General features: G+C 47.9%; 1 protein-coding gene across 1 annotated transcript; it reads right to left on the reverse strand.

The window, feature by feature from the left end:
* Positions 1 to 179: 179 nt before the first annotated feature.
* Positions 180 to 26,260, reverse strand: LOC311100737 (sorting nexin-5-like). Its single transcript, XM_084141698.1, has 13 exons — positions 25,849 to 26,260; positions 22,154 to 22,258; positions 21,121 to 21,231; positions 20,228 to 20,349; positions 19,886 to 20,009; positions 14,010 to 14,105; positions 12,615 to 12,720; positions 11,665 to 11,740; positions 9,828 to 9,867; positions 6,116 to 6,202; positions 4,203 to 4,362; positions 3,544 to 3,629; positions 180 to 2,396 (listed from the first exon to the last, which is right to left on the reverse strand). Exons 1-13 carry the CDS (start codon positions 25,882 to 25,884, stop codon positions 2,346 to 2,348), a joined length of 1,200 nt encoding a protein of 399 aa, XP_083997824.1. The 5' UTR covers positions 25,885 to 26,260; the 3' UTR covers positions 180 to 2,345.
* Between the last annotated feature and the right edge of the window lie 80 nt (positions 26,261 to 26,340).

Below are 26,340 nucleotides of genomic sequence, written 5' to 3' on the forward strand. Positions count from 1 at the left end.
CCACCAAACCGAAGAAAAACAGGGAGGGACTATCTGAACCTGTCCAATAAGAAACAATCGTTTTAGTTTTCCATTGCAAAAACGTTTTGCTACAGCGTGGCCTAATGAATAGGACCTTGTAAACAGTTCCACTAGAAACCAGAGAGGGAGCAGCTGAGTGATTCAGTGTGTGACTCTTCAGACTAGTATTAGAGTGGTTTAAAGTGGCGTTGCAATGAGAAAACGTAACTATTCCATTATTGCTAGCTATGCCTGTACCTTAAAAACACCAGGTCATCCGAAAATCACTCCACTCTGCCTAGTTAAACTGTTCTGCTAGGACCAAATTCAACCTAAATGAAACGCTTGTTTACGTGTTTTGTGTCTAATGAACACCACCCAGGAGTCTGTCTTTATGCGTATAAGTGCGGGGCGTGACGGGGTTAGTAGGCGCATGCCTTGAAAAGCAACCCCAAAATTAGAAACATTATCACAATGCGGCAAAAAGTCCACCATCAGCATCATTGTTACAAATAGAAAATCCAATACAAGAATACAAGTGTAATTCATCCAGAATAGAAAAAACCCATGATTCAAAAACAGACGGAAGTGGAAGACAGGGCAGGCTGCTGGATTCTCCCTGTTCCGGAACACAGACAGGAAGAGGAAGACAGGGCAGGCTGCTGGATTCTCCCTGTTCCGGAACACAGACAGGAAGAGGAAGACAGGGCAGGCTGCTGGATTCTCCCTGTTCCGGAACACAGACAGGAAGAGGAAGACAGGGCAGGCTGCTGGATTCTCCCTGTTCCGGAACACAGACAGGAAGAGGAAGACTGGGCAGGCTGCTGGATTCTCCCTGTTCCGGAACGCTGTCACCACAAAAGGTGAGTGTTCCATGGGACATGGGGGAGGGGTAGAAGGAGACATGGAGGAGGGGTAGAAGGAGACATGGAGGAGGGGTAGAAGGAGACATGGAGGAGGGGGTAGAAGGAGACATGGAGGAGGGGGTAGAAGGAGACATGGAGGGGATAGAAGGAGACATGGAGGGGATAGAAGGAGACATGGAGGGGGTAGGAGGAGACATGGAGGGGATAGAAGGAGACATGGAGGGGGTAGAAGGAGACATGGAGGGGGTAGAAGGAGACATGGAGGGGGTAGAAGGAGACATGGAGGGGGTAGAAGGAGACATGGAGGGGGTAGAAGGAGACATGGAGGGGATAGAAGGAGACATGGAGGGGTAGAAGGAGACATGGAGGGGCAGGTGGACAGAGACTCTAAACATCCAAACAGACAGAGAGAGTGAGACAGACAAACTGCAAACAGACATCTGCAGGTTCTTGTGCAGGTTTCTGAAGTGGCATCTGACCCTTTTTGGCGTGGAGGAAGGGGGTATCCAGGATCAGGTTCAAGGCACGAAACACTCCGCAAATGAGTGAAACAGGGAGGGACTATCTAATCTTCACCAATAAGAAATGCTTATTTTCATTTTCTGTTGCAAAGGGAAGTTTTTCTACCGTGTGCCCTAATAAACACGACCCAGGTTCCCCTGGGGGAAGAGGGTGGAGGGCATGGGTACCCAGGTCCCCTTGGGGGTAGAGTGTGGAGGGCATGGGTACCCAGGTCCCCTTGGGGGAAGAGGGTGGAGGGCATGGGTACCCAGGTCCCCTTGGGGGTAGAGAGGGGAGGGCATGGGTACCCAGGTCCCCTTGGGGGTAGAGGGTGGAGGGCATGGGTACCCAGGTCCCCTTGGGGGTAGAGGGTGGAGGGCATGGGTACCCAGGTCCCCTTGGGGGTAGAGAGGGGAAGGCATGGGTACCCAGGTCCCCTTGGGGGTAGAGGGTGGAGGGCATGGGTACCCAGGTCCCCTTGGGGGTAGAGGGTGGAGGGCATGGGTACCCAGGTCCCCTTGGGGGTAGAGAGGGGAAGGCATGGGTATCCAGGTCCCCTCGGGAGTAAGCAGGGGTGTCAAACTCATTCCATGGAGGGCCAAGTGTCAGCAGGTTTTTGGCTTTTCCTTTCAATTAAGACCTAGGTAACCAGGTGAGGGGAGTTCCTGACTAATCAGTGACCTTAATTCATCAATCAAGAACAAGAGTGGAGCGAAAACCCGCAGACACTCGGCCCTCCGTGGAATGAGTTTGACACACGTGGGGTGGAGAGAGCAGGGGTATCCAGGTTTCCTTCTCAAAAAGGTTGCTGGTCAGTATCCTGGTCCCAGATCAGTTTGTGATTTTGCCTACTCCAGTCATTGTTTTGCATGACGATTCCATAAGGAGTTGCAAGAGAGCACAAACAGTCTGGCGCCCAGGCTAGCTGGCCAGTGGTCTGGTCTGGAGGTCTGGGAGGGTTGCTAGGAGACCGGTGGCTCAGCTGCTCTTGAGAAGCTCAATGCAGCCCTGCAGCAGAGACATGTTGTTCTGGGAAAAACAGAGAGAACAGCGATATCAGTATCATATCCATGACAACAACCACAAAAACAACAGACATTTCACAAGGAATGGGGCACAATATATACATACACACCACGACCACATAACATGAACCACTACTAGACTTGGGCGGATTGTCATACCTTCATACCGACCTTGTGCCATACCGGGATATTCAGTAATACCGGCACTGAACCGGGTTGCTGTTTTCAAACCCCACTGATCCCATAGAGAATGCTACCTAAATGCTGACGAGCGCATTGCAAACCTTTTACAGTCTATGACCTAACCTATACAAGTAACTCAAAAATGCTACTCACAGTTTGCTGCACCCACAAAACTAATATTAGACGGCAAGGCTCTTGATCCAGGAGGGGATTCTCTGCTGTTAGCAAGTGAATGCTTGATTTTGGAGGAAGCTAACCACTTAGCTAGATAGCTAACTAACTACTAAATTAGCAAACCAAATGCACAACTACAGAGCATTAAGTTAATTTAATAGTTATAAGATATCTAGCTGTCAAGCATTTAGTTGTGAATTCCATACTGTAATTGGATCACCTGGCGCATGCTGCTCAACAGTGAGTGACTCACAAGGCTCTGGTCTCTCTTCATTGTGTGCTTGTAAACAAAACACCATGTGACTGGGGACTATCCGTAAGCTTCATAATCAAAAAATGATGTGACGGGTGAAATGAAGAACGTAATCTTCTTTATCTCCTAACGTATGGCACAAGTTGACTATAGGTACAGTATTTACTTAAAAAGTAGCTACAAATTTTCAAATGTATTAAAAAACATCAAATAAATAGTTTCAACGGTATTGAAAAACCATCCCGTGGCTTTTTCCAAATACCCGGTATACCAGAAAATCACTACCACATAACATGAACCTCTAGCAAGGCAGCTAACCCCCAGACAACAACCGCTCCCCGGGCGCCGATGACGTGGACTTCGAATAATGGAGATTCAAAGGGGTTGGGTTAAATGCGGGAGACATTTCGGTTGAATGCATTCAGTTGTACAACTGACTAGGTATCCTCTTTCCAACAACAACGTAGAGCGTTGTGTTTGGGGCTGGTCTAGCGGGTAACACCACCTGCAGATAGTCACCTCACTAGACAGTCCGACTCACCTTAGCATGCTTGATCTCCAGTTCAGCCATTTCTATCAGGTTCTTACGGAAAGCCACCACTCTCCTGCCCTTAAAACTGGTCAGCTCTGGGAAGAGAACACCACGCTGTTAGTACTCACTGTACTGTACTATGTTAGAAAACGTTAGCCCAAACCTACATTCATCCTGTCTAAAGGCATTCGTATCCATAGGTTCGGTGTGCTCCTAGCAGAAATCCTACCGTTGTTTGTTCCTCTTGAGACGCCGTAGAAACAATTTAAGCCAGTAACACTTCCTCAAAATAGTCCATATTAATCTAAGATAAATCAGGAAATCTGTAATAAATGTTTACGTTTTTTTCCGAGGAGGTCATAGTCGCGCAATTTTACAAATGTAGAGGTTTAATGCAGTACTTCGAGTGATAAATGTGCATGAAAACTAGTAGTGCACTGCAGACAGTAGTTCCTATCTGCCGCTACCCTCGCCACTCTCTCTCGTTAATCAAAGAATCCTGTCCATACCGCCCACCCCTACTGTTGACCAATCACCGAGGAAGGAGCGTATACTTTGGCTACCGAACAAATATTGTGGGCGCGAACAGCCCCCCAAAAAACTGCCGAACACCAAAACGTCACAAAATGTCATAATATATGCGAACTGTTTCGACTGGCATTACACACCTCTTTTTCCCGACTCGGAGAGCTTGTCAAACTTCTGCAGACATTGTTGTTGGTGCTCCTCAGCCAGAGTAATGTCTTTACTCTTCAGCCGGGCCTTGTCCAGAGCCTTGTTACTGTTCTCATAGTCAGCCAGGGCCCGAGCCCGCCTGTATAACAGGTCCTGATACACACACACACACACACACACACACACACACACACACACACACACACACACACACACACACACACACAGCCGTTAATAGGGTTGGGCGGTATCCAGATATTCATACCATCATATTGTTTCTGTGCCATACCGGGGTAGACGGTATTACCAAATGTTTTTTTTTTTTTTTTTTTACCCACAAAACATATTTAGGCAACACAGATCTTGATCCAGGAGGGGTTTGAATGTCTCTGCTGTAACCAAGAAGCTTGATCTTGACATTTAGATTTCTATACTTATCTTATGGTTATAAGCAGTGGGGTACCCACCCCTCCCAAAAAACTATATTGAACGTCGGTATTTCTAAATATACCTTTATACCGTGGTATCACCTAAGCCTAGCGGTTAAGACACATCCATATAGAGGTCAAGACACAAACACATCCATATAGAGGTCAAGACACAAACACATCCATAGAGAGGTCAAGACACATCCATATAGGAGGTCAAGACACATCCATATAGGAGGTCAAGACACATCCATAGAGAGGTCAAGACACATCCATAGAGAGGTCAAGACACATCCATATAGGAGGTCAAGACACATCCATAGAGAGGTCAAGACACATCCATATAGGAGGTCAAGACACATCCATATAGGAGGTCAAGACACATCCATAGAGAGGTCAAGACACATCCATAGAGAGGTCAAGACACATCCATAGAGAGGTCAAGACACATCCAGAGAGGTCAAGACACATCCAGAGAGGTCAAGACACATCCAGAGAGGTCAAGACACATCCATAGAGAGGTCAAGACACATCCATAGAGAGGTCAAGACACATCCATAGAGAGGTCAAGACACATCCATAGAGAGGTTAAGACACATCCACGTTCATGTAGCGTTTAAGAAAAATACAGAATTTCTCAGAGTGATAAAGATAATAACTGACCCAAGATAGACCAGAGCTTCCTGTCCTTTCCAATGGGAGCAAATTAATCATAGTGGGCAGAACAAGCAAGGAGGTGGGCAGAGCCAAGCACGAGCTAGTGAGATCCTCTGTGAAATGCGTGTGTGCAATACACTCAATTCGTCCTTGCATTCCTTCTAAACAACGCAATTTTTATAAACTTTGGCAAAGGGTAAAGTCTACAAAATGCAGTCCACTCTTTGTTACAGACTCTAGTTTTGGAAACAGAAAACTCTATGGAGATTAAATGTTTCAACGATGAGAAAATTAGCAGAATGTTGGCCAAAATCCATCTCGTGCCATCTTCTCCCACTGCCGGCCAATGGGATTCCTCTCCTCATCATATTTGGTAGTGAATGGAAACGCCAACCGGATGCTTCACATTTATACATCCGGTGAAATATCACTGACCTAGCTGTTTTTTTTTATATCTGTGGTCACAATAAGCCTGTTATTTTCTTGTCCTTGAAAAAAGTAATGTAAGTAATATGTACGCCTATCGTGTTTCCAGGTAATGTAAGTAATATGTACGCCTATCGTGTTTCCAGGTAATGTAAGTAATATGTACGCCTATCGTGTTTCCAGGTAATGTAAGTAATATGTACGCCTATTGTGTTTCCAGGTGCATTGAGAGAAAAAAAAACTATTCAATAAAAAGGAATAAACTCCAGCACTCTGGGGGTCTTGGATGCTCCACAAACAGTTCAATGGATGTCACAACCAACATTTCAACAGTCAAAAGAAGTTCATCAGGGTTTTTGACAGAGAAACAGACTGACAGACTAGAGGTGGCTCACCTTAGCTGCCTGGATGTCCCTCATGTAGTATCGGAGCAACTCGGTGAGCTTCAGCTCCTCGTCTGACGCCACTCTGCCCTCCACCTTCTACAGACAGGACCAGATAGATAGAACACAGATGTTATGACGCCTCTCTGCCCTCCACCTTCTACAGACCAGATAGATAGAACACAGATGTTATGACGCCACTCTGCCCTCCACCTTCTACAGACCAGATAGATAGAACACAGATGTTATGACGCCACTCTGCCCTCCACTTTCTACAGACAGGAGCAGATAGATAGAACACAGATGTTATATTTACATTTTAGTCATTTAGCAGACGCTCTTATCCAGAGCGACTCACAGGAGCAATTAGGGTTAAGTGCCTTGCTCAAGGGCACATTCACGTCATTTAGCAGACGTTATGACGTCGCTCCACCCCCCCCCCCCCCCCCCCCCCCCCCCTACCCGGACTACCCTTTTGCACTAACTGTTTTGACTCGTCAAATATGCTGCTGCTACTGTCTATTATCTATCCTGTTGCCTAGTCACTTTACCCCTACCTACAGTATACTGCTGCTACTGTCTATTATCTATCCTGTTGCCTAGTCACTTTACCCCTACCTACAGTATACTGCTGCTACTGTCTATTATCTATCCTGTTGCCTAGTCACTTTACCCCTACCTACAGTATACTGCTGCTACTGTCTATTATCTATCCTGTTGCCTAGTCCCTTTACCCCTACCTACAGTATACTGCTGCTACTGTCTATTATCTATCCTGTTGTCTAGTCACTTTACCCCTACCTACAGTATACTGCTGCTACTGTCTATTATCTATCCTGTTGCCTAGTCACTTTACCCCTACCTACAGTATACTGCTGCTACTGTCTATTATCTATCCTGTTGCCTAGTCACTTTACCCCTACCTACAGTATACTGCTGCTACTGTCTATTATCTATCCTGTTGCCTAGTCCCTTTACCCCTACCTACAGTATACTGCTGCTACTGTCTATTATCTATCCTGTTGTCTAGTCACTTTACCCCTACCTACAGTATACTGCTGCTACTGTCTATTATCTATCCTGTTGCCTAGTCCCTTTACCCCTACCTACAGTATACTGCTGCTACTGTCTATTATCTATCCTGTTGTCTAGTCACTTTACCCCTACCTACAGTATGCTGCTGCTACTGTCTATTATCTATCCTGTTGTCTAGTCACTTTACCCCTACCTACAATATACTGCTGCTACTGTCTATTATCTATCCTGTTGTCTAGTCACTTTACCCCTACCTACAGTATACTGCTGCTACTGTCTATTATCTATCCTGTTGTCTAGTCACTTTACCCCTACCTACAGTATACTGCTGCTACTGTCTATTATCTATCCTGTTGCCTAGTCACTTTACCCCTACCTACAGTATACTGCTGCTACTGTCTATTATCTATCCTGTTGCCTAGTCACTTTACCCCTACCTACAGTATACTGCTGCTACTGTCTATTATCTATCCTGTTGCCTAGTCACTTTACCCCTACCTACAGTATACTGCTGCTACTGTCTATTATCTATCCTGTTGTCTAGTCCCTTTACCCCTACCTACAGTATACTGCTGCTACTGTCTATTATCTATCCTGTTGCCTAGTCACTTTACCCCTACCTACAGTATACTGCTGCTACTGTCTATTATCTATCCTGTTGTCTAGTCCCTTTACCCCTACCTACAGTATACTGCTGCTACTGTCTATTATCTATCCTGTTGTCTAGTCACTTTACCCCTACCTACAGTATACTGCTGCTACTGTCTATTATCTATCCTGTTGCCTAGTCACTTTACCCCTACCTACAGTATACTGCTGCTACTGTCTATTATCTATCCTGTTGCCTAGTCACTTTACCCCTACCTACAGTATACTGCTGCTACTGTCTATTATCTATCCTGTTGCCTAGTCACTTTACCCCTACCTACAGTATACTGCTGCTACTGTCTATTATCTATCCTGTTGCCTAGTCCCTTTACCCCTACCTACAGTATACTGCTGCTACTGTCTATTATCTATCCTGTTGTCTAGTCACTTTACCCCTACCTACAGTATACTGCTGCTACTGTCTATTATCTATCCTGTTGCCTAGTCCCTTTACCCCTACCTACAGTATACTGCTGCTACTGTCTATTATCTATCCTGTTGTCTAGTCACTTTACCCCTACCTACAGTATGCTGCTGCTACTGTCTATTATCTATCCTGTTGTCTAGTCACTTTACCCCTACCTACAATATACTGCTGCTACTGTCTATTATCTATCCTGTTGTCTAGTCACTTTACCCCTACCTACAGTATACTGCTGCTACTGTCTATTATCTATCCTGTTGTCTAGTCACTTTACCCCTACCTACAGTATACTGCTGCTACTGTCTATTATCTATCCTGTTGCCTAGTCACTTTACCCCTACCTACAGTATACTGCTGCTACTGTCTATTATCTATCCTGTTGCCTAGTCACTTTACCCCTACCTACAGTATACTGCTGCTACTGTCTATTATCTATCCTGTTGCCTAGTCACTTTACCCCTACCTACAGTATACTGCTGCTACTGTCTATTATCTATCCTGTTGCCTAGTCCCTTTACCCCTACCTACAGTATACTGCTGCTACTGTCTATTATCTATCCTGTTGTCTAGTCACTTTACCCCTACCTACAGTATACTGCTGCTACTGTCTATTATCTATCCTGTTGCCTAGTCCCTTTACCCCTACCTACAGTATACTGCTGCTACTGTCTATTATCTATCCTGTTGTCTAGTCACTTTACCCCTACCTACAGTATGCTGCTGCTACTGTCTATTATCTATCCTGTTGTCTAGTCACTTTACCCCTACCTACAATATACTGCTGCTACTGTCTATTATCTATCCTGTTGTCTAGTCACTTTACCCCTACCTACAGTATACTGCTGCTACTGTCTATTATCTATCCTGTTGTCTAGTCACTTTACCCCTACCTACAGTATACTGCTGCTACTGTCTATTATCTATCCTGTTGCCTAGTCACTTTACCCCTACCTACAGTATACTGCTGCTACTGTCTATTATCTATCCTGTTGCCTAGTCACTTTACCCCTACCTACAGTATACTGCTGCTACTGTCTATTATCTATCCTGTTGCCTAGTCACTTTACCCCTACCTACAGTATACTGCTGCTACTGTCTATTATCTATCCTGTTGTCTAGTCCCTTTACCCCTACCTACAGTATACTGCTGCTACTGTCTATTATCTATCCTGTTGCCTAGTCACTTTACCCCTACCTACAGTATACTGCTGCTACTGTCTATTATCTATCCTGTTGTCTAGTCCCTTTACCCCTACCTACAGTATACTGCTGCTACTGTCTATTATCTATCCTGTTGTCTAGTCACTTTACCCCTACCTACAGTATACTGCTGCTACTGTCTATTATCTATCCTGTTGCCTAGTCACTTTACCCCTACCTACAGTATACTGCTGCTACTGTCTATTATCTATCCTGTTGCCTAGTCACTTTAAAAAAATGAAATAAAAATGAAATATGAACAGCTCACAAAAGCAAACACAAGTGTTTAAATGTATTGCTGACTTCACTAAATGAATTTGCATGGAAATGGACAATAAAAGGGATCATATAAAAGTTAATAAAGATAGGAAATAGTTGAGGATGAGGAGTGCAGAAGACCGGCAGTGTGGTTCTTACCCGTAGTTTCTCAAACAGGTCGGCTAACTTCTCAAGGAGCCTGAAGGGAATACACAAACCATCAACAGTTGAGCAAAGTCAGAACATTCTCTTTCGTTTTTCTGTTATTGGTTGAGATGTAAACCATTAATTTAGCAACCTGTTGTTGGCTTGAGTTAACAAATGGCCCCCATTCACATACTTAGTACTATAATAAGATGCCTTCGGAAAGTATTCAGACCCCTTGACTTTTTCCACATTTTGTTACGTTACGTTACAGCCTTATTCTAAAATGGATTAAATAAAAAATCCTCAGCAATCTACACACAATACCCCGTAACGACAAAGTGAAAACAGGTTTTTAGAAACTGTGGCAAATTTATTAAAAATAAAAAACAGTGGAAACAGACACAACAATGGAAACAGAAACCTTATTTACATAAGTATTCAGACCCTTTGCTATGAGACTCGAAATTGAGCTCAGGTGCATCCTGTTTCCATTGATCATCCTTGAGATGTTTCAACAACTTGATTGGAGTCCACCTGTGGTAAATTCAATTGATTGGACATGATTTGGAAAGGCACACACCTGTCTATATAAGGTCCCACAGTTGACAGTGTATGTCAGAGCAAAAACCAAGCCATGAGGTCGAAGGAATTGTCCATAGAGCTCCGATGCAAGATTGTGTTGAGGCACAGCTCTGGGGAAGGGTACCATGAAATGTCTGCAGCATTGAAGGTCCCCAACAACACAGTGGCCTCCATCATTCTTAAATGGAAGAAGTTTGGAACCACCACCACTGGCCGCCTGGCCAGCTCTGAGCAATCAGGGGAGAAGGGCCTTGGTCAGGGAGGTGACCAAGAACCCAATGGTCACTCTGACAGAGCTCCAGAGTTCCTCTGTGGAGTTGGGAGAACCTTTTAGAAGGACAACCATCTCTGCAGCACTCCGCCAATCAGGCCTTTATGGTAGAGTGGCCAGACGGAAGCCACTCCTCAGTAAAAGGCACATAACAGCCCGCTTGGAGTTTGCCAAAAGGCACCTAAAAGACTCTCAGACCATGAGAAACAAGATTCTCTGGTCTGATGAAACCAAGATTGAACTCTTTGGCCTGAATGCCAAGCGTCACGTCTGGAGGAAACCTGGCACCATCCCTACGGTGAAGCACGGTGGTGGCAGCATCATGCTGTGGGGATGTTTTTCAGCGGCAGGGACTGGGAGACTAGTCAGGATCGAGGGAAAGATTAATGGAGCGAAGTACAGAGAGATCCTTGATGAAAACCTGCTCCAGAGCGCTCAGGACCTCAGACTGGGGCGAAGGTTCACCTTCCAACAGGACAACGACCCTAAGCATACAGCCAAGACAATGCGGGAGTGGCTTCGGGACAAGTCTCAATGTCCTTGAGTGGCCCAGCCAGTGCCCGGACTTGAACCCGATCGAACATCTCGGGATAGACCTGAAAATAGCTGTGCAGGAACGCTCCCCATCCGACCTGAGAGAGGTTGAGAGGATCTGCAGAGAACAATGGGAGAAACTCCCCAAATACAGGTGTGCCAAGCTTGTAGCGTCATACCCAAGAAGACTCAAGGCTGTAATCGCTGCCAAAGGTGCTTCAACAAAGTACTGAGTAAAGGGTCTGAATACATATGTAAATGTGATATTTCCATTAAATTTTTATAAATTAGCAACAATTTATAAAAACCTATTTTTGCTTTGTCATTATGCAGTATTGTGTGTAGATTGATGAGGGGAAAAAACTATTTGATCCATTTTAGAATAAGGCTGTAACCTAACGAAATGTGGAAAAAGTCAAGGGGTCTGAATATTTTCCGAAGGCACTGTATGTTGTTACTTACTTTTTAAGTGCTGTGTTGTCATCGACAGAGAGACTGTTCAAAGTGGAAGAGATGTGGATGTAATCGTCAGCAACATCTGAGACAAAGAGAGACAAGACAATCAACACTCAGTATGGGTAACTGGAAGACGTTGTACCACATCCTGCTGGTCATCTATGAATGTTTGAACGTCTTGAAAACTATCTGGCCTTAATGGCCACATGTACTCTTAAATCTCTACCCGGTACAGCCAGAAGAGGACTGGCCACCCCTCTGAGCCTGGTTCCTCTCTACCCGGTACAGCCAGAAGAGGACTGGCCACCCCTCTGAGCCTGGTTCCTCTCTACCCGGTACAGCCAGAAGAGGACTGGCCACCCCTCTGAGCCTGGTTCCTCTCTACCCGGTACAGCCAGAAGAGGACTGGCCACCCCTCTGAGCCTGGTTCCTCTCTACCCGGTACAGCCAGAAGAGGACTGGCCACCCCTCTGAGCCTGGTTCCTCTCTACCCGGTACAGCCAGAAGAGGACTGGCCACCCCTCTGAGCCTGGTTCCTCTCTACCCGGTACAGCCAGAAGAGGACTGGCCACCCCTCTGAGCCTGGTTCCTCTCTACCTAGTACAGCCAGAAAAGGACTGGCCACCCCTCAGAGCCTGGTTCCTCTCTACCCAGTACAGCCAGAAGAGGACTGGCCACCCCTCTGAACCTGGTTCCTCTCTACCCGGTACAGCCAGAAGAGGACTGGCCACCCCTCTGAGCCTTGCTCTTTGGGACTTTTAGGCTGGGTATCTTTAAAGCACTTTGTGACAACTGCTGATGTAAAAAGGTCTTTATAAAATAAATGTGACTGAATCATCTATGAAAAAGGAAAATAACTGTTCTTATCAATAACACAAGAAAGCAAAAAGACATTTCCGATTCATATTTGACAACAAAGATGTTTGTTAGGGTTGTTGTTGTCATCATAGTCCTACTTTTGTGGGAGCGGGTCATCTTCTCTGCCCTGGCAGTGGAGTCTTTGATCTTAGACGAATAATCAAGCAGGAAGGTCTTCTCCTGCTCAAAGAAATCATCTACTTCCTGCAAGAAAAATAATTTAAAAGCAGGGGTTGGAACCGGTTCAGGGAACAGGATGGAAAACAACAAATGTTCAAGGAACAGAACCGTTATTTTAAAAGCATGGAAACCGGTTGATAACGTTATTTTACGTTCCTGGCATTATTTTCTAGTCCCACAAAAAAACGCGACAAAGAGCCTATGCAAAGCCCTCGCTGTCACTCAGAAACATATTCCAGCGAGCTGAAAATCTTTGCCAGTGGGTGTGCGTGTTTAGACAACCTGCCCCTCTGAAGTATAGGCTACTGGACTGACGTTAGAAGCGTGAGAAGATAGAGATATTTTATTAGCTAGAGAAGAATGGATTAACTTTTTTCAAATGCTAGCTAAGGATTCTATAGGCCTAGTTATCACGTTTCACGTAGATTTTATATTAACTACAAAAAAGGTAAGATGTGTTTTTAATTCTGTTGCTGCTCTGCACACACCAACGCGTTAGCTAGCTAGCTCAAAGGACATTCAAAGTTCCTTCATAGAAGCAACTCCTCCTAGGTATAATTCTGTGGACCTAATTCAGATAATACATGTGATAAGATGCCCAGCGCTTCAAGCCTGCTCCTCAACCCTTCAGTCACATCTTGCACCATAGGTTACACTTGTCTGTCCATCACGCATGTAAACAACTAGCTTGCCTGCTCTAACTGCACTGATTGGTGAAGTCATTTAATTAGCTAAATGTAAAAAAATATATATTGATTTCACATGTTAAAAAGGAACAACATAAACCAGTACTTTTTTGGGGGGTTCGAACCAGTTCACAACTTTATTTTGCTGGTCGGAATGAACAAAAAAAAAATAGTGGTTCTGTTCAGAACAAAACGATTGGAAAATAATTTAGGTTCTGTTTAAAAGGCATCAACCTTCTGCCTAAAATACAGTCACACATACAAAGCCAGATCTTCATTCTGGATATGAAGGGCCCTGCTCAGCAGAACCGTGACGTTCCGTTTCTCTTTCTTAGAGTCTGCTACTGTAATGCATTGTACTGATTTTCTCGGTCTAGTTTTTAATGCATAGCCGACCTCGCAAAATGGATTTCCATGGAAATACACAGTAAAAGCATCGGGCTTGTTTGACAATTCAACCGACAGTGCAGGCGACTGCTGACTGGACTGACTGATCTAGAAATCACCTTGCATAAATAACTACTCATTATTATTTGTAGATCAGTCAGTCACTATTTTCCCACAATGCATCATGGATTTGATGCTCTCGAACGCGGCTACTGTATGATATGAGGAGGCCACACCCACCTTTATCCCTGAGATGATGACCTCGTCAGCACTCTTCACCATATTCTTAAAGAAACTTCCAAACGTCTCCTTGGCATTTTTCCTCCGTACGCTCAGCTACACAGACCAATCACAGGGAGGGAACGGATTTATTCAGAGACATGACTCAGCTAATGACATCACAGTAGAAGTTGGCAATGTAACATTGATTATGTGAGCTGCAACAGTTCCTCTTATGGAGCCCTTTTGTGCCAAATAGGAATGAAGAGGGTTCAGCATTAATACAATAAGCATCACACTGAATATGCCTGTATAACATTTCCCAAAAGGATGAACAAATCCATCTCAGCTGACCCCAGTTGACTAACAGCTCCACTGACAGCGAGAGAATGGTCTAGAATTACAGCTGAAGTCAGCAGCAGGATGTGTGTGTCATTCAGTAGGTCTGCTGCCCTCTCTCTTTCCTGTCCTCCACCTCTCCCTCCTACGGTCCTGTCCTCCACCTCTCCCTCCTACGGTCCTGTCCTCCACCTCTCCCTCCTACGGTCCTGTCCTCCACCTCCTACGGTCCTGTCCTCCACCTCCTACGGTCCTGTCCTCCACCTCCTACGGTCCTGTCCTCCACCTCCTACAGTCCTGTCCTCCACCTCTCCCTCCTACAGTCCTGTCCTCCACCTCTCCCTCCTACAGTCCTGTCCTCCACCTCCACCTCCTACAGTCCTGTCCTCCACCTCCTACGGTCCTGTCCTCCACCTCCTACAGTCCTGTCCTCCACCTCCTACAGTACTGTCCTCCACCTCCTACAGTCCTGTCCTCCACCTCCTACAGTCCTGTCCTCCACCTCCTACAGTCCTGTCCTCCACCTCCTACAGTCCTGTCCTCCACCTCCTACGGTCCTGTCCTCCACCTCCTACGGTCCTGTCCTCCACCTCCTACAGTCCTCCACCTCCTACAGTCCTGTCCTCCACCTCTCCCTCCTACAGTCCTGTCCTCCACCTCTCCCTCCTACGGTCCTGTCCTCCACCTCCTACAGTCCTGTCCTCCACCTCCACCTCCTACGGTCCTGTCCTCCATCTCTCCCTCCTACGGTCCTGTCCTCCACCTCTCCCTCCTACGGTCCTGTCCTCCACCTCTCCCTCCTACAGTCCTGTCCTCCACCTCCTACGGTCCTGTCCTCCACCTCTCCCTCCTACGGTCCTGTCCTCCACCTCTCCCTCCTACGGTCCTGTCCTCCACCTCTCCCTCCTACAGTCCTGTCCTCCACCTCCTACGGTCCTGTCCTCCACCTCTCCCTCCTACGGTCCTGTCCTCCACCTCTCCCTCCTACAGTCCTGTCCTCCACCTCTCCCTCCTACGGTCCTGTCCTCTTCCTCCTACAGTCCTGTCCTCTCCCTCCTACGGTCCTGTCCTCCACCTCCTACGGTCCTGTCCTCCACCTCCTACGGTCCTGTCCTCCACCTCCTACAGTCCTGTCCTCCACCTCCTACGGTCCTGTCCTCCACCTCTCCCTCCTACGGTCCTGTCCTCCACCTCTCCCTCCTACAGTCCTGTCCTCCACCTCTCCCTCCTACAGTCCTGTCCTCCACCTCTCCCTCCTACAGTCCTGTCCTCCACCTCCTACAGTCCTGTCCTCCACCTCTCCCTCCTACGGTCCTGTCCTCCACCTCTCCCTCCTACGGTCCTGTCCTCCACCTCCTACAGTCCTGTCCTCCACCTCTCCCTCCTACGGTCCTGTCCTCCACCTCCTACGGTCCTGTCCTCCACCTCCTACAGTCCTGTCCTCCACCTCCTACAGTCCTGTCCTCCACCTCTCCCTCCTACAGTCCTGTCCTCCACCTCCACCTCCTACGGTCCTGTCCTCCATCTCTCCCTCCTACGGTCCTGTCCTCCACCTCTCCCTCCTACGGTCCTGTCCTCCACCTCCTACGGTCCTGTCCTCCACCTCCTACGGTCCTGTCCTCCACCTCCTACGGTCCTGTCCTCCACCTCCTACGGTCCTGTCCTCCACCTCCTACGGTCCTGTCCTCCACCTCCTACGGTCCTGTCCTCCACCTCCTACGGTCCTGTCCTCCACCTCCTACGGTCCTGTCCTCCACCTCCTACGGTCCTGTCCTCCACCTCCTACGGTCCTGTCCTCCACCTCCTACGGTCCTGTCCTCCACCTCCTACAGTCCTGTCCTCCACCTCTCCCTCCTACGGTCCTGTCCTCCACCTCTCCCTCCTACGGTCCTGTCCTCCACCTCTCCCTCCTACGGTCCTGTCCTCCACCTCCTACAGTCCTGTCCTCCACCTCCTACAGTCCTGTCCTCCACCTCTCCCTCCTACGGTCCTGTCCTCCACCTCCTACAGTCCTGTCCTCCACCTCCTACAGTCCTGTCCTCCACCTCCTACAGTCCTGTCCTCCACCTCTCCCTCCTACAGTCCTGTCCTCCACCTCTCCCTCCTACAGTCCTGTCCTCCACCTCTCCCTCCTACACTCCTGTCCTCCACCTCTCCCTCCTACACTCCTGTCCTCCACCTCTCCCTCCTACAGTCCTGTCCTCCACCTCTCCCTCCTACACTCCTGTCCTCCACCTCTCCCTCCTACAGTTCTGTCCTCCACCTCTCCCTCCTACGGTCCTGTCCTCCACCTCCTACAGTCCTGTCCTCCACCTCTCCCTCCTACGGTCCTGTCCTCCACCTCTCCCTCCTACGGTCCTGTCCTCCACCTCTCCCTCCTACGGTCCTGTCCTCCACCTCCTACAGTCCTGTCCTCCACCTCCTACAGTCCTGTCCTCCACCTCTCCCTCCTACGGTCCTGTCCTCCACCTCCTACAGTCCTGTCCTCCACCTCCTACAGTCCTGTCCTCCACCTCCTACAGTCCTGTCCTCCACCTCTCCCTCCTACAGTCCTGTCCTCCACCTCTCCCTCCTACAGTCCTGTCCTCCACCTCTCCCTCCTACACTCCTGTCCTCCACCTCTCCCTCCTACACTCCTGTCCTCCACCTCTCCCTCCTACAGTCCTGTCCTCCACCTCTCCCTCCTACGGTCCTGTCCTCTTCCTCCTACAGTCCTGTCCTCTCCCTCCTACGGTCCTGTCCTCCACCTCCTACGGTCCTGTCCTCCACCTCCTACGGTCCTGTCCTCCACCTCCTACAGTCCTGTCCTCCACCTCCTACGGTCCTGTCCTCCACCTCTCCCTCCTACGGTCCTGTCCTCCACCTCTCCCTCCTACAGTCCTGTCCTCCACCTCTCCCTCCTACAGTCCTGTCCTCCACCTCTCCCTCCTACAGTCCTGTCCTCCACCTCCTACAGTCCTGTCCTCCACCTCTCCCTCCTACGGTCCTGTCCTCCACCTCTCCCTCCTACGGTCCTGTCCTCCACCTCCTACAGTCCTGTCCTCCACCTCTCCCTCCTACGGTCCTGTCCTCCACCTCCTACGGTCCTGTCCTCCACCTCCTACAGTCCTGTCCTCCACCTCCTACAGTCCTGTCCTCCACCTCTCCCTCCTACAGTCCTGTCCTCCACCTCCACCTCCTACGGTCCTGTCCTCCATCTCTCCCTCCTACGGTCCTGTCCTCCACCTCTCCCTCCTACGGTCCTGTCCTCCACCTCCTACGGTCCTGTCCTCCACCTCCTACGGTCCTGTCCTCCACCTCCTACGGTCCTGTCCTCCACCTCCTACGGTCCTGTCCTCCACCTCCTACGGTCCTGTCCTCCACCTCCTACGGTCCTGTCCTCCACCTCCTACGGTCCTGTCCTCCACCTCCTACGGTCCTGTCCTCCACCTCCTACGGTCCTGTCCTCCACCTCCTACAGTCCTGTCCTCCACCTCTCCCTCCTACGGTCCTGTCCTCCACCTCTCCCTCCTACGGTCCTGTCCTCCACCTCTCCCTCCTACGGTCCTGTCCTCCACCTCCTACAGTCCTGTCCTCCACCTCCTACAGTCCTGTCCTCCACCTCTCCCTCCTACGGTCCTGTCCTCCACCTCCTACAGTCCTGTCCTCCACCTCCTACAGTCCTGTCCTCCACCTCCTACAGTCCTGTCCTCCACCTCTCCCTCCTACAGTCCTGTCCTCCACCTCTCCCTCCTACAGTCCTGTCCTCCACCTCTCCCTCCTACACTCCTGTCCTCCACCTCTCCCTCCTACACTCCTGTCCTCCACCTCTCCCTCCTACAGTCCTGTCCTCCACCTCTCCCTCCTACACTCCTGTCCTCCACCTCTCCCTCCTACAGTTCTGTCCTCCACCTCTCCCTCCTACGGTCCTGTCCTCCACCTCCTACGGTCCTGTCCTCCACCTCCTACGGTCCTGTCCTCCACCTCCTACGGTCCTGTCCTCCACCTCCTACAGTCCTCCACCTCCTACAGTCCTGTCCTCCACCTCTCCCTCCTACAGTCCTGTCCTCCACCTCTCCCTCCTACGGTCCTGTCCTCCACCTCCTACAGTCCTGTCCTCCACCTCCACCTCCTACGGTCCTGTCCTCCATCTCTCCCTCCTACGGTCCTGTCCTCCACCTCTCCCTCCTACGGTCCTGTCCTCCACCTCTCCCTCCTACGGTCCTGTCCTCCATCTCTCCCTCCTACAGTCCTGTCCTCCACCTCTCCCTCCTACAGTCCTGTCCTCCACCTCCTACAGTCCTGTCCTCCACCTCTCCCTCCTACGGTCCTGTCCTCTTCCTCCTACAGTCCTGTCCTCCCCCTCCTACGGTCCTGTCCTCCACCTCCTACGGTCCTGTCCTCCACCTCCTACGGTCCTGTCCTCCACCTCCTACGGTCCTGTCCTCCACCTCCTACGGTCCTGTCCTCCACCTCCTACGGTCCTGTCCTCCACCTCTCCCTCCTACGGTCCTGTCCTCCACCTCTCCCTCCTACGGTCCTGTCCTCCACCTCTCCCTCCTACAGTCCTGTCCTCCACCTCTCCCTCCTACAGTCCTGTCCTCCACCTCCACCTCCTACAGTCCTGTCCTCCACCTCTCCCTCCTACAGTCCTGTCCTCCACCTCCACCTCCTACAGTCCTGTCCTCCACCTCCACCTCCTACAGTCCTGTCCTCCACCTCTCCCTCCTACGGTCCTGTCCTCCACCTCCTACAGTCCTGTCCTCCACCTCCTACAGTCCTGTCCTCCACCTCCTACAGTCCTGTCCTCCACCTCTCCCTCCTACGGTCCTGTCCTCCACCTCCTACGGTCCTGTCCTCCACCTCCTACAGTCCTGTCCTCCACCTCCTACAGTCCTGTCCTCCACCTCTCCCTCCTACGGTCCTGTCCTCCACCTCTCCCTCCTACGGTCCTGTCCTCCACCTCCACCTCCTACGGTCCTGTCCTCCACCTCCTACGGTCCTGTCCTCCACCTCCTACGGTCCTGTCCTCCACCTCCTACGGTCCTGTCCTCCACCTCCTACGGTCCTGTCCTCCACCTCTCCCTCCTACGGTCCTGTCCTCCACCTCTCCCTCCTACTGTCCTGTCCTCCACCTCTCCCTCCTACAGTCCTGTCCTCCACCTCTCCCTCCTACAGTTCTGTCCTCCACCTCTCCCTCCTACGGTCCTGTCCTCCACCTCTCCCTCCTACTGTCCTGTCCTCCATCTCTCCCTCCTACAGTTCTGTCCTCCACCTCTCCCTCCTACGGTCCTGTCCTCTCCCTCCTACGGTCCTGTCCTCCACCTCTCCCTCCTACAGTCCTGTCCTCCACCTCTCCCTCCTACAGTACTGACCAGAGGGTAGTGTTCAGTAGGCACAAAACGACTCGAAACAGAGGTACTATCTGAACCGTCCAATAACAAACGTTCATTTTCCACTGCAAAATGTTTTGCTACGGTGTGCTCTAGTGAACACGACCCAGCAGCGAACCAGGAAGTCAGTACTACTGGAAAGTATGCAGTCTGTCTTCTATGTTTCCTTTTCAGTGTCAAACTCACATCCTGGTCATACTCCAGGAATATCTGGAAGTTTCTGTCCTTGCTCAGGATGGGGTGAGAAGATAGTCGCTGCAAGAATACTTCGTGGACTTGAACAGTCTTCTTGAATACAGCCAGGTACTCACTAGAAGAGAGACAGAGCCGGCAGACAGCGAATTACTAACTGATAGAGCACACATAGACAGACAGACAGACACAGATACACACACAGACAGTCACGAGATTGAAATCACCAGAATCCTTCCCACAGGAATCATTAAGAACCATTTTCAAAGAGAAATATTTTAAAACTGTGCCAATTAAGCTTGGACACAGTGACAAGGGGTAAGGGTCAGAACTCACGCTTCTAACTCCTGCTTCATCTTGGCGTATTCCTCCTTGGTCATGGTGGCTTCTCCCTCTCCCAGTTTATGCATCTTCTCCCTGGGGCTCTCAAAGTCTGGCTTCGGGGGGGCTGGAGGGATCTGGACAGACAGGGAGAGGCGGGAGAGGAAAGGAGGAGAGGTGAGTTTCTGGTAAGATTTCTTACACCAGCTGTATGCAGAGCTGTAATAAAACTCAGTGATAGAGCCGATGGTATTAAGAACATTTGAGCAGACACTACAGAGTCCTCCGCACATTCCCCTTCAAGTAACACTTACATGTAATGACAGTGAACTTGTGAAATTACATTCAACTATAAATAAGTGGTGTGTGTGGTCCGTAGACCAGCGATTCTCAACTGGTTGGTCGTGGGTGTCTCAGTAAAAAATTAAATTACAATAAAAAATGTAATGACAACATCCTCCGAACTTAAACGACTTAAACCAGGTAGAAAGCGTGTAGGAATGATAATGAACTTAATATAGAGCTATTAGCAGCGCCATTTTGGTAGATTTTTGTAGTCTCAAACCAGTGAGTTTACTAACATTCATCTTGAATATGGGCAAAATTATATTATTGACAATGAAAGAGGTGGGAATGTTGTTCCCTTGTCATAGAATTGCTACATTCAATATCAATATAGCATTAAAAATAGTTTTCCAGATTGTATTTTTGGCTATTCTTTTTGGGATGCGAATATTGGGTCGCGACTGAGACAACCTGGTTCAATTTGGGTCCCGAGGCAAAACCAGTTGAGAACCACTGCCGTAGACTATTCAAGTCACTCACGATGAGACCGGCATAGTCTCAAACCAGCGTGTGTGTGTGTGTGTGTGTGTGTGTGTGTGTGGTGGACTTAACAGGTCACTCACAATGAGCCCAGCATAGTCTTCAGTTTCAACCAGCGTGTCATGGAGCCAGATAAAGTCCTCATGTTGCCTAGGAACAGAGAAGTCTGGCTTCTGGAAGGAGCTCAGGGTGGTCTGGTGAGACAGACAAGACAATTCAAGTCAAGCTCCATTTAAAGTGCATTATCAAAAGGCTTTAATATACACTGAACAAAAATATAAACACAACATGTAAAGTGCTGGTCCCATGTTTCATGAGCCGAAATAAAAGATCCCTGAAATTTTCCAGGCGCACAAAAAGCTTATTTCTCTCAAATTTGTTTACATCCCTGTTAGTGAGCATTTCTCCTTTGCCAAGATAATCCATCCACCTGACAGGTGTGGCATATCAAGAAGCTGATTAAACAGCATGATCATTACATTAGTGGACCTTGTGCTGGGGACAATAAAAGGCACTCTCAAATGTGCAGTTTTGTCACACAACACAATGCCACAGACGTCTCAAAATTTGAGGGAGCTTGCAGATGGCATGCTGACTGCAACAATGTCCACCAGAGCTGTTGCCAGATAATTGTATGTTAATGTCTCTACCACAAGACACCCTCCAACATCGTTTTAGAGAATTTGGCAGCACGTGGGGGGTGGGGTGGGGGTAGAAGGATTACTTTTATACTATTCCAGGTATTCCTTAAAGAGGTAGGGTTTCAAGTGTCTCCGGAAGGTGGTGAGTGACTCCGCTGTCCTGGCGTCGTGAGGGAGCTTGTTCCACCATTGGGGTGCCAGAGCAGCGAACAGTTTTGACTGGGCTGAGCGGGAACTATGCTTCCGCAGAGGAAGGGGAGCCAGCAGGCCAGAGGTGGATGAACGCAATGCCCTCGTTTGGGTGTAGGGACTGATCAGAGCCTGAAGGTACGGCGGTGCCGTTCCCCTCACAGCTCCGTAGGCAAGCACCATGGTCTTGTAGCAGATGCGAGCTTCAACTGGAAGCCAGTGGAGTGTGTGGAGGAGCGGGGTGACGTGAGAGAAGGATAAAGACTGGTACATTTTTAATACATACCTTGGTGTGGACAGTGAACTTGACTTTGTCTCGTTCACAGAGTGCATCAGGAATGTCGATGAGTAGAGAGGCGTCGTTGTTTAGGTCCACAGACACAGAGTGTGCCTAAGAGATGGGGGACAGAATCAAGGACACGGTCAACTTCCACAACTACCAGTTGGCAGAATCCTTCATCTGTGAAATATGTTACATATGCTTGTGTGTGAGACAGAAATTCAACTGAATATTTCTGATCTATTCTAGAGGAGGGCATTCACAGGAAGGGAATGCTGTCTGTAGGCTATGTGAGGCCTGGACAACAAGTGGCCTAGACCCTACCTTTAAGACACGTCAGTAGATTATGGCGTATCATGTCTCAGGGATACCTATTCCAAACTCCCTAACATATTCTTGAAAACCTTACTGTTGACTACCCATGTACTATTGAATGTGACCTTAGACTGGAGAGGACAGAGTGGAGAGAGATCTGGTCTAACACAACACAAATGAAGGCTTTCTTTCACTTTAGAGTGGATTACCAGTAAGTCTCATTACTCTTCACTGAATTCAAAGCCCTGTGATATGTGACTCATACTTGGGATTGAATTACACACACACACACACTAAATTGGTGGAATTACTCCAGCTGTTCTCCCGAAATGGGTAAGTCAGGGTTCCCAAGAATCTGCTAGTGTACATTTCTCCTAGCCTGGTCCCAGATCTGTTTGTAGCATCTTAACACTCCCTATGGTTATTGTTGTCAAGGCTCCATTTCTCCCATCTGAACAGCTGTTTCTGTTTGAGTGGGTGAAACATAATTTGAACAGGATTTGAGAAACCTTGATCATAAACTTGATCCAGATGTTATTAGGATTCATAGATAGATAGGCTAGTACTGTGTGAATGATCCACAGCCTGTACTCTGATACTCAGCATTGCAGAGTCATCAGAAATATAGCAGTGTTAGTTTCCTCTGTAAAGTCTAACAGGAAATGAAAAAAAACCGCAGGACTTTCCAATTCCAAGCCAGTCCATATGTAAGCCATCTGAGTTCTTCTGTCATTGGCCAGGACAATACTTTGCGCACAACACTATTGTGATTTATTGTGCACCAAAGAATATGCAATGCAAAAAAGTAACCTGTTCCTGCCACGTTGCAAGTCCCCAAAGGCAATGGTTAGCTCACTGGTCTGTGCTCCACACTCAAAAATCAATAGCCCTCTAGCCACATATCATTCCAAATATAGTGATTGGGGGGAAACGGCAAGAGCAGAAATTGAACCAGCGAGCCTGGTCTGACGTTATTGAAGAAGCCAATGCACTGCCATCCGTGACATAAAAGCTCTGCACCCTCCGCTGCAACTTGCCCTCCCCCCCCCCCCCTTAACTTGAAAGCCAAGTTAACAAACAGATCACCGACCATTTCGAATCCCACCGTACATTCTCCGCTATGCAATCCGGTTTCCGAGCTGGTCATGGGTGCACCTCAACCACGCTCAAGGTCCTAAACGATATTATAACCGCGATCGATAAAAGACAGTACTGTGCAGCAGTCTTCATCGACCTGGCCAAGGCTTTCGACTCTGTCAACCACCGCATTCTTATTGGCAGACTAAATAGCCTTGGTTTCTCAAATGACTGCCTCGCCTGGTTCACCAACTACTTCTCAGATAGAGTTCAATGTGTCAAATCGGAGGGCCTGTTGTCTGGACCTATGGCAGTCTGTGGGGGTGCCACAGGGTTCAATTCTCGGGCCAATTCTATTCTCTGTGTATATCAATGATGTCGCTCTTGCTGCTGGTGACACTTGGATCCACCTCTACGCGGACGACACCATTTTGTATACATCTGGCCCTTCATTGGACACTGTTAACAAACCTCCAAACGAGCTTCAACGCCATACAACACTCCTTCCATAGCCTCCAACTGCTCTTAAACACTAGTAAAACTAAATGAATGCTCTTCAACTGAACGCTGCTTGCACCCACCCACCCGACTAGAATCACTACTCTCGGCGGGTCTGACCTAGAGTATGTGGACAACTACAAATACCTAGGTGTCTGGTTAGACTGTAAACTCTCCTTCCAGACTCATATTAAGCATCTCCAATCAAAAGTTAAATCTAGAATCGGCTTCCTATTTCGCAACAAAGCCTCCTTCACTCATGCTGCCAAACATGCCCTCGTAAAACTGACTATCCTACAGATCCTTGACTTTGGCGATGTCATTTACAAAATAGCCTCCAACACTCTACTCAGCAAATTGGATGTAGTCTATCACAGTGCCAGCCGTTTTGTCACCAAAGCCCCATATACTACCCACCACTGTGACCTGTACACTCTTGTTGGCTGGCCCTCACTACATATTTGTCACCAAACCCACTGGCTCCAGGTCATCTATAAATCACTGCTAGGCAAATCCCTGTCTTATTTTAGCTCACTGGTCACCATAGCAACACCCACCCGTAGTCTGCGCTCCAGCAGGTATATCTCACTGGTCATCCCCAAAGCCAACACCTCCTTTGGCCGCCATTCCTTCCAGTTCTCTGCTGCCAATGACTGGAACGAAAAATCTCTGAAGCTGGAGACTCTTATCTCCCTCACTATCTTTAAGCATCAGTTGTCAGAGCACCTTACCGATCACTGCACCTGTACACAGCCATTCTGAAATTAGCCCACCCAACTACCTCAGCCCCATATTGTTATTTATTTTGCACCCCAGTATCTCTATTTGCACATCATCTCTTGCACATCTATCATTCTAGTGTTAATACGAAATTGTAATTATTTTGCATTATGACCTATTTATTGCCTTACCTCCATAATTTACTACATTCGCACACACTGTATATATATTTTCTGTTGTGTTATTGACTGTAGGTTTTGTTTACCCCATATGTAACTCTGTTGTTGTTTTTATCACACTGCTTTGCTTTATCTTGGCCAGGTCGCAGTTGTAAATGAGAACTTGTTCTCAACTGGCTTACTTGGTTAAATAAAGGTGAAATTAAAAAATTAAAATTAAAAAAAGCCCAGCTCTCTTGGCAGAGGCAGTAGAAGACTTAAGAGAGAGCCTACAATTATTATTATTTTTTGTCATTTAGCAGACGCTCTTATCCAGAGCGATTTACAGGAGCAATTAGGGTTAAGTGCCTTGCTCAAGGGCACATCGACATATTTTTCATCTAGTCGGCTCGGGGATTAGAACCAGCGACCTTTCGGTTACTGGCACAACGCTCACTATACAATTGAACAATACAATATCAAGCATTTTATGGCAAAATTAAAGTAGCCAGGATTGGTGACAATACAATAATGCATAAGATATTGTGACAACATTCGACGGTGAAGTAGCTAGCTAACAAGTTAACGTTAGCTAGCTAGGTCAACACCAAAGGAAATACAATACTAAGTTAGCTAACGTACTGTTACTTTCAACACACTAACGTGTTTCTTTTAGCTAGATAGCAGGCTAAGCAGCCTTACTTTCAGTTCATTAGCTAGTCAGCTAAAGTTATCATAGATAGCCGATTGTATAAATAACGTACCGTTGTGCTTGAAGAAAGTGAGCGTCTCAAACTTCCTAGCTAACTAGATACATTGTCTTATCTAACCACAGCTAGCCGCGTTAGCGGGCTAGCTAACGTTACGTTAATCAAATAGCTAGGTAGTTGGCTAACGATCCGACGTTATTCGCGTACATCGCTTATAACTTACCTTTTCTTTTTCGCTATCATCAAGGGTAGATGTCATGATTATAAAAACACAATACAAACGGTACAAATTGCGCTGTAAATCGATATTCGCTAGCTTCAAAAACACCCCCCCTGTCCTATGACAGATAAATTCCGCCCACTGATTCGCACTGATGTTTTTGATTGGACAAGGTTTCAAGGTTTCAAGGTTTCTGAACGTCAATCAAAATAATTGTTTGCTCTTTTTTGTTGTTGTTGATTCAACGCACGTGGCATTTTGAACATACCGATGCAACAATTAAACATCCTCAATTATTACGTATTTTAAAAAAGGTACTGTATATGGCCACGGAGTATGTGAACTTTTCAAACAAGCTTATTTTTTTTTAGGGCTGGTTTCCAGCTACAATATCACAAGTTCACTTTGATTCCATGTCAGGAAAACACGGACCAGTTTCAAAGACACACCTTCAAATGAATTACTGGACTTGTAGTTTTTTCTATATTATCCCAC

Source organism: Coregonus lavaretus (genome assembly GCF_964263955.1).
Source record: "Coregonus lavaretus genome assembly, chromosome: 25".
NCBI lineage: Eukaryota > Metazoa > Chordata > Actinopteri > Salmoniformes > Salmonidae > Coregonus > Coregonus lavaretus.